The sequence below is a fragment of the Cannabis sativa genome, chromosome 3 (assembly GCF_029168945.1).
Source record: "Cannabis sativa cultivar Pink pepper isolate KNU-18-1 chromosome 3, ASM2916894v1, whole genome shotgun sequence".
Taxonomy (NCBI): domain Eukaryota; kingdom Viridiplantae; phylum Streptophyta; class Magnoliopsida; order Rosales; family Cannabaceae; genus Cannabis; species Cannabis sativa.
Window position 1 is genome coordinate 54402951 of NC_083603.1, and position 9853 is coordinate 54412803.

General features: G+C 27.9%; 1 protein-coding gene across 1 annotated transcript; it reads right to left on the bottom strand.

Annotated features, from left to right (window-relative positions):
* Nucleotides 1-4380: 4380 nt before the first annotated feature.
* On the bottom strand, nt 4381-9067 carry LOC115709155 (WRKY transcription factor 72A). Its single transcript, XM_030637192.2, has 6 exons — nt 8783-9067; nt 7942-8028; nt 7106-7207; nt 6020-6640; nt 5800-5913; nt 4381-5454 (listed from the first exon to the last, which is right to left on the bottom strand). Exons 1-6 carry the CDS (start codon nt 8891-8893, stop codon nt 4381-4383), a joined length of 2109 nt encoding a protein of 702 aa, XP_030493052.2. The 5' UTR covers nt 8894-9067.
* Nucleotides 9068-9853: the final 786 nt, after the last annotated feature.

Below are 9853 nucleotides of genomic sequence, written 5' to 3' on the forward strand. Positions count from 1 at the left end.
AAGGGATGTTGTGAATCATAATTAATCTAACACTTGAGGGTGGAAGTTTGAGAAAATATGAATGATCTTTCTCGGAAACTAGGTTCCTAGATTGATCACTCCCACTGATCAAGTCAATTCTTAATTCCACAATTCTAGTGTTGTGAGATGGATAATAAAATATGTAACCCTTAAACCTTATAGCTTTTCAAATGAAATATGCTCATTTATGGTTTAGGGCCCAGATCTTTTCTTTGACAATTGTACTCTAACTATATATGGGTATTTATAAAATGTGTACATGTCATCAAGTCGGTTTTCAACCTTATCACAACTCAAAATATGTTTGAGAAACAACTTTGGTTAGAACACGATTCGATATGTACACCCCATTGTTGAGTATCAATAGACAAAGATTTAGAAAAGATTGGAGTTTGCTATGTAGGCTCCACCCCATGTCCAAAAAATGCTTAGTTTCTTAAATCTGTTACACACTATAATTTGGGTGTACCAAGCATATGTATCGGGCAATGAACCCATGCTTTTAAAGAAACTTTACAAATACACTGGGAGTTTATCCATACTGACGAATTTTGATGTAGTATTCTCCATTTTATATTTGATCTCACTATCTTAATATGCAAAATGCACCATTTCTCTACTTAAGATTTAAATGTCTTTGAAACATATAAATTCATACTTTTGTAGAAAAATTATTTATGTGAGTAATCGTTAAAAAAGAGATGCAAAATTTGAGTCCATGTCTTCAAAATTAATTGACTTGTATGATTTCAAATATGATAGAATTCTAGTATGCACCGATTTTGACTTGTTGGAATACATATTCTTAATGAAATTCACACAAGTTCTAAATAAAGTTAGTAAAATCAAGTGTAATGAAGATCCCACCATTTACTAACATTTATTCTATTTATGGAGATATGTTCCATAATTTTTGGTGCTATAATGTAGAAGAATTCTTATTAATAACACATTTCTTATTGTCAGATTGAACTTGCATATCTTTATGAGTGACATCATTTGTAGTAAAGACCTCTAAATGTGTCTAAATCAAGTTTCAATAGAATCTTGGAACATAAAGATCTTTGCCAATTTTAAAACAAAGCCACTACTATATTGCTTGTTCCTTAAACTTCTAAATGTGAGAAGTTATCTTGTCTGTGGATAAGATTTGCTCACAGTTACTGACTTTCTTAGGTTTATTTGTAAACCTTGCAAGAAATTATGAATGTGGAATAACAATCTAAAATAATCCACTATGTGTTAATAATCACATTAACTATATTAGAATGAATTCATACACAATAAATTAAAATTTATTGGTGATAATAAAGTGTGATTTATTTTTCTTAATTATACAGTAAAAACTGTATATGCTAGATGAAATTATCAGAATAAATTTTGAAAATTTCTACTGTTATGGAAGAAATTTTCTACTAGTATGGAAAAAATTTATGAATAGTGATGTAATAAAATTACATATATAGTTTTGAGGTTTAAATGAATCATGTTTTTACCAATGAATAAACATGCTTAAATATGAAATCTTATTAAACAAAAATTGCCTGTGGGCTAAATTTTTAATTTAATAAGATTAGATTTAGATGTAGATTATGATAGATTTACACAATTTATGAAAAACTTAAAGTTTAATATTTCTATCTTAATGAAAGGTATGAAACACTTAATTATTTATAAATGTTTCAAAATTTTATACTTTATGATAAAATTATTAAATTAAATCTACATAATTTCCTGTGGGATAAATTAAGAGAATTTAATTTAACATATTAATCATGTGAATATAATAAAATCCCCGTAGGGTAAGATTATTATGTTCACATAATTCATGTCCATTATGTGATCTTAATCCACTTAATATATATAATTTTATATAATTAAGGATGCTGTGGCTACTCCCTAATTATTTAAAATTATGTGGTTCACTAGACACCAAAGTATAAACTGAAGATTAAAATTTTACTAAATCCAAAATTGCCTGTGAGCTAAATTTTAAATTTAATAAAATTAGATGAACTTTATGATAGATTTAATTAAACAATTAGTTTTGGAAAATGAAGGTTTATTATCTATCTTTAATTAAATTTGTGATAACACTATTAAATTAAATCCCCATAACTCCCTGTGGGGTAAATTAAGAGAATTTAATTTAACATATTATCCTAATTAATTATACAAATATAATAAAATCCGTGTGGGGTAAAATTATTATACCTATATAATTAATTACAAGTTATGTCCATTAAGGTGAATTTTAATTAATATATAATTTTATACAAATAAGGATGCTGTGGCTACTCCCTAATTATATAAAATTATATTTTCACTTTGACATTAGGTATTGGGCTCTACCTAAAAGTAATTTCGTTATTAACATAGTAGACAATCACTGAGATTAATGCTCCTAGTGTGGTCGTCCGAAGATCATTAAAAACCGTTCTAGATATGAGCATTTGTCCCAAATTCATGTTTTCTTATGTCAAACCACAAAATTACTTACATTTTATTCATATTTTATTCATTTTAGGAAGTTTTATGAATATTTTATGAAGTTTTATGAAACTTAATGTGCTATATAAAATATTCAACCTATCTTAATGTTTGAATATTTCTAAATATATCTAGCACTATAAAAGGAATTTATGTATAGCATTTAAATCATACAAATCTAAATTAATTGCATTAAACATAAATTTGCCAAATAAATACAAATTAATACAATTATTGTATGATAATAAATTAAATGCTTAATTCCATAATATATAATTAATTATGCATTTATGACCATATAATATCTTAAATATTTATACTAATAATTAATTTGTATAAATAAGGTAATTATACAAATTAGTACAATTAATTATATGGAATGAATTAAATGCAAAATTAAAGACTATACTTAATGGCAGATTTTTCAAATTTTATTAATTTAAACAATAAATTACATAAATTTGGTAATAAATAATTAAATGCACAATTATACAAATTGCACAATTATTACATGCCTAAATAAATCATGTAATTAATTACCATATTAAAACAAATTTCCATTTTCAGTTTATACTAAATAACATATTAATTCTAAATATATGTATTAAATTAAAAATGGAAATTAATGAATGTAATTTATTGACTAAATTAACAATAGGAGAATAATTTATATTTCCAAATAAATAAATAAAAAAAATCGAAATTTTTTCCCTTTTTTTTTTGAAAAATACACTGCCATAAACGACATGATAAAATTTCCTTAAACTTCCAAAAATCATGAAATCAATTCCAAATGAATCTAAATGCAAAAATTAAGACATTCATATAGATTTTATGCATCGAAAATACATAAAACAAAGACTTTAAAAATCACCAAAATTTTCTGAAAAATAATTTTGAGATTTCTTTGTTTTTTCAAAGTGAATTTTCATGCTTAGAACAATCTATATTAATATATGAATGTATTAATACATATACAATATATATATAAATATATATACATATATATACAGAAAAATAAAAATACTGTATGTATATATATAAACATGAAATGTATATATGTATATATTTGTATATAGCATTTAGATATATAAATAATATATATATATACAACATATATACGTAATAAAATGAAGAAAAAATATATATATATGTATATGAATATATATATATATGAACTGAATGAATAAACTAGTATATATGTATGAAAATATATATGTATATATATAATTGGGATTGAATGAATATGAATATATAAATATATACACAAACGAAAATAAATATATATATCAACACTGAATTAAATATATATATATATAAACACTGTATATACGAGTATATATATATATATATATGAAACTCAAACTAAAATCAAGGCAGAGATAAAAACCGCTCTGATACCAACTGATAGACATTTATGTATATAAACTGAAATGTATATGTTTAAGTATTAAGTGCGGAATTAATCAAACATATATACACTATGAATAAGGATCGAACCCGATTACCCATGGTAGTCAATTTCCTTTGCAGATCAAAGCTTATGTGGGTTTGAAGCTCAAGATTCAATGGCTGGAGGTATTTCGATCCTTATTCATAGTGTATATATGTTTGATTAATTCCGCACTTAATACTTAAACATATACATTTCAGTTTATATATATAAATGTCTATCAGTATCTGTGCCACATTAATTGTCAGAATATTTTGACAATTAATTCAGGAAATCAAATCAGGTAATGAATATAGAAATCTGACCATATATAGAATATTACGTAATTGATTCTGTCCAGATTCAATGAATATAAAATATTCATTTATCAGAATCAATAATATTATTTTATTTCCTTAATTAGAAATATTCTAATATTAACTGGTCTGGTCTGTGGTGTGATGATCGCTATGCGGAGATGCAGAAGCAGTAGTAGCAGTTGTACTACTCTTAGATGCCGAAGAAAACGACATCGAATTATTTGGCGATAAGAACGTCAAGTTTCCACCATTAATTCCTTTCGGTAAACTACTACTACTTTGTAGTTGTTGTTGTTGGTTACGAGGATAATGATCCGTACAAGAAGTACCACTACCCCACGTTAATTTCTGAGCTAAATCAACGTTATTATTATTATTATCTCCTCCTCCTCCCCTGGCACCGCCGATAATGGAAGTAAGTGCGGCAGCCAAAGCTGATTGGAAAGCAGGGTCCGCGGTGATCGCTTTGGTTGCTGCAGCAATGGTGGTGCTGCTTTGATCAGTTGGAGCAACAGTGGGACTGTTTTTGTAGTTTTGAACCTGATGAGTGGAACTAGTAGTAGTACTACTAGGGTTTTGTTTATTTGAAAGAGTAGCTAGGGTTCCAAGTGATTGGTTCCTTGTGTTGTAAGGTAGTACTTGAGAAGAAGATCCATAATTAAGGAAGCCGTTGTTGTTAATCCATGACAAATTGGAATTGGAGTATTGATCAGAAGAATTGATATTATTATTAGAAGGGGGACCAAAGCTTAGACTTGAAGAAGGATAGAGAGTGTGGTGGTGATGAGGGTAGTTTGGGGATTGTGTTGTTGTGGTTGAAAATTTATTGAGAAGAGGAGAGGAATTGGAGGAAGTGAGGTCAAGAGTGATAGTTGGGTGAGAAGATGAGTAAGAGGAGTAGGAGGTTGTTGAGGAGGAGTTTGGTAAGTAGAAAGTAGTTTGTTTGTTGTTAATAAGGTTCCATTTTGAGCTGTCCAAAGTTGTAAAGCGGTGGAGCTCGGCGGTGGCGGAGGTGGTGGCCGAAGATGGGTGGTTGCCGGAGTTGGAGGAGGTTGTTGAACCGGAGAGGAGCATTGAAGCTGCGGCGGAGGTGGTGGAAGCCATCGCTGTGGCCGAGACAGGAAGTGGGTGGTTGTGTGTTCCCTCGTAGGTGGTGATTAAGATGGACATGTCGTCCGCACATCTTTGTACCTGAAATTTAATGCAAATATATTTGTTATGTATGTATACAAATATACAAATATATGGACACTATTCATTATATAATTTAAGTTTAAAATATATGTGACATCATTAATTAATTAATGCAAATTGGAATTGACTTGGGGTTAATTAGACAATAATATTTATTGTCAATTATTCAGATTGAGAAAAGTTGAATATTTGAGTGGAAATATATATAATTAAGCTTTATTATTTATAATTACTTTGAGAAATATTAGGAAAATAGTACGTAGTTGACTATTATAATGTGAAAACTTTATGTAAAACTATATTTTCTTGTTTATACACTAAATAATAAACTATTATATACACCTGTTTTCTCACTGGACATGAAGGCGCAACAGTGCAACGATAGTATGCTCTAGGGCAAGGGTTGCCTTTCGCAATCTTTTGACCATACTTCCTCCATTGACATCCATCGTTCATCTGCTCATTTACAACACACACACATGCATATTACATGACTTAATTAATAATTACATGCACTGGTATATTGACATAGATTGAATAATATGAATACATATATACTAACCGTAGGGGTATCACATCGAACTCTTACGCAAACCCTTGTTTTCTTAGCAGGGTTTTGCTGTGAAACCTCATCTTCTACAACACTTCTCTTCACGGCTGTAGTCTTCAAAACCTTGCTAGGCGGCCAAGTTTCGCCGGCTTCTTCCTTGTTGACCATCAATTGCTCGTCAAAGCTGCTCGCCGCGCTAGGGTTTGACACCGCGGGTTCTCCTCCTGTACCAGCTGAGGACTTTGATCCTTGCTGATCATGATGATGATATTTATTGTACTCCAATCCAAGAGAAAGGCCTTCTTCATCATCACCAGCAATAACTTTGGAAATATTTTTATTTTTCTCTTCCTTGACCATAAAATTATTTATTTTGGTAGGATTATTATTAGAAAAGCTTCCAAGACTTAGGGAGATAAGATCACTTTCTTCAATTTCAGCTTCGAGATTATTCTCATGATTGTTATTATCAGTAGATTTCTTCTTCTTATTAGCTGCTTCTTGATCAAGCTTGTTGAATTGCATTTGAAGAGTTTGGTAGTCCTTCATTATTTGACTCAAGTATATTTTCAACCTTTGATTTTCTTCTTTAATTTCTCCCAATTCAGCTTTGCTAGATTCAAGCTGATCATCCTACAAAAAATCAAAATATTAATAATTAGAATAATAATTTAAATATTTCATTATACTTGACTTTTACATAGGTATATTTATATACAAAATTTATATATTGAATTTTGTGATCAGTATATAGTTGTATATTGATATTGTACTGTTTTCCTTCTCATTTTAAATATTTTAAATTATGTAACTTTAATTATTTAAAAATTTGCGTAAATAGTACATATATATACATGAATTATATATGATATATGTGAATTTTAGAAAAATGGTTTTGCATACTGTAATTTTTACAAAAACATAACCATAATGACCAGACATAAAGATTTTTCTTTTATAATATTTATACTAGCTTGTTTTAATTAATTTGGTTGAATTGGAAATTTACAAATAATATTCCATTCATTTTAAATGAAAAACTATACAACGACAATAAAATATACTAGAAAAAAAGGAAAACATGTTAATGTAATTAACCTGTTCTTTATTTTGTATTATTGAAGTAATAGGAGCAGCCATTGAGTTGGGTTCAATCGAGGTAGAGGACCTTTCTACGTGATCTGTCGTCGTCCGCGGTACCTATTTGACCATTCATATGTACGTATACGTTATACACAATGTACATAAATACTTGATTGAAAAATTAAGAACTAATTAATTTGTAATAATTATAAGAAAGTCAAGCAATAATATTAAAAAGTATCTAACAGAAAAAGAATCTTATCATCATTATATGTAGTCTATATATCGTTTATATTTATAATAGCGGCCATGTGCAAGAAATTAATTAGGATCTATCTTATATATGTACTAAGTCTTCCCGGCCCTTATATATAAATATACAAATTATGAATCTATGATCATATAAGGATAACTAATAATTAATTTAGTACCGCCTAATTTTGACTGCTAATAATATTAATGTAATATAATATCATTAAGCTCAAAGCATTGTAATTGTGATATTTGATGTAATTAATTAAATGTTCGAGATATTTCGTAGATGAGTATAGATACCAGTTCATGAATATATGTACTATGTAATATTATTTATCAATCATTTTAACATATATATCATTATTTGGTTATTAGCAAATATTTACCGAGTTTAATTTTAATAACTAATATATACCTAGCTTTAATTTTCATGCGGCATAATATATTACACATATATTATTTATTATAATGAGCAAATTAAGAATATTATATCTAAATGTTTTGTTTTCTTCTTCTTGTTAATAAGCTAATAATAATTTCTAGATTACAGTTGAGTTTATTAATTAGGAATACTGAGATTTAATTTAATTAATTACCTTTTGTTGCTTCTCAGAGCTAAGATCTTGTTTAGGTGAACGTTGTGTGTCATCATTCTCATCCAATGGTCTTTCATTTCTTCCTATCTGCACCATTAAATGAATAATCAATTGTATATATATACACACGTATACTCTTCAAGAGCGATAAAAAAAAAATTAGATTTTTGTGTAAGATTATATATATATATATATATATATATGTATGTCTCTATAAATTAATATCAGTAAGGGTTAGAAACAATCAGTAATACACACAAGATCCCAAGTTGACCATCAATCAAAGGCAAAAAAGATGAAATTAATTTGTTCAGGTTTAAAATATATCCATATATATATATGCCAAGAATTAATATAATATATTGGGTATAATCGCCTATAGCTTTTTTTTTTTTTTTTGAACATATAATCGCCTATAGCTTAGAGAGCAAATAAACTACATACATAAGTACATATATAGTCTCTTTTTCATTAGACATATTAATTAATTAATATTTAATTATTATATACATGCGATGGTGATAATAATGAAATCATGTAGATATCATTTTCTAGCTTGTATATATTGATTTATTTTTTTCCTTATTGATCGTAAATGAAAATTAAAGATCAAAAAGGAAATTTTAACAGGCTATAGATAGGCTATATGTACTAATATATATCCATAAATAAGTACTAGTTATATATAAGCCTATGGATTTCCTAGCTAGAAGATCTAAATTAAATTAATCTTCAAGGGGAAGAGTAAGGAAAAGTGGGATGTCTCAAGAATGATAATATTACATATATATATATATATATATGTGTGTGTGTAAATTTATATCTAGATGTGTATATTTACCTTGGAAGCATGATATTGAAGATTTTGATCACCATGAGATTCAACTCTATTGATCTCTTGTTTGACGACAAAAGCTCCTCCAGCAGCTGATTTTGCTGAAAGCGGTTCCATTTTTGTAAAACCTTTTCTCTTTTCCTTCTTTGAGGTTTACATCTCTCCTTTATTCCTTCTTATATAGACACAAGCATACACTCTTTGACCAATCACCCTTCCTCATTATATTTCAAAACAACGAAAAAACTCACACCCTTCCCAATCAATTATAATGGATAAAAATAAATCAACCAACCACTTTATTATACAGATTAAAACTATATATATTCCACTCAAAAAAAAAAAAAAACTATATATTATATTATTAATTAATGTAACAGTCTAACATTATCCACTTGCACTTAAAAAGAAGAAAACAAAACAAAATATTATATATATTTATATCTGGGATTAAAAAATGAAAGTAAGAAGAAGAAGAATTCAACTTCAACGCTTGAGATAATAGATATTTTATGAATTTCGCAAGTGAGAAAAAAAAATATAATAAAGAAAGAAAGAAAGAAATGAGATATAGCCGCAAAACTCGGTACCCACGAATTCTTGCTACCCTCTTTGAAATTTCGTACAATATTGCAAAAGTCAGACATGGTAGGGTAGTTTTCTTTTTCCTAGTACAAGAACTAAAATAGATATTGAGGTCAACCTTACGTTTAAGCCTTAACCATTTCATTTATTATTTTTTTTCATGCACTTGTCTATAACCCTAGCTACTAATTGTCATTTTTAATTATGGCCAATGCAAAATTCATATTATTATTATTATCATTTGACATTGGAGGAAAGAATTCATCATTAGACCATATATAGTAGAGGACGTCGTTCTTACTATTATTGCTTCATAATTTCCCACATATATACATATACTTTGTTATTTATTGTGTATAGGAAACAAATATAAGTTTGAAATTACATTAAACAAAATATAATCCGCAAAAACAATCATTTGCACCACATGTTCTTTCGGTACGCCTTACGCGGGGGAATCAAATACCATTACTCTTATGTACAACTCTAGAA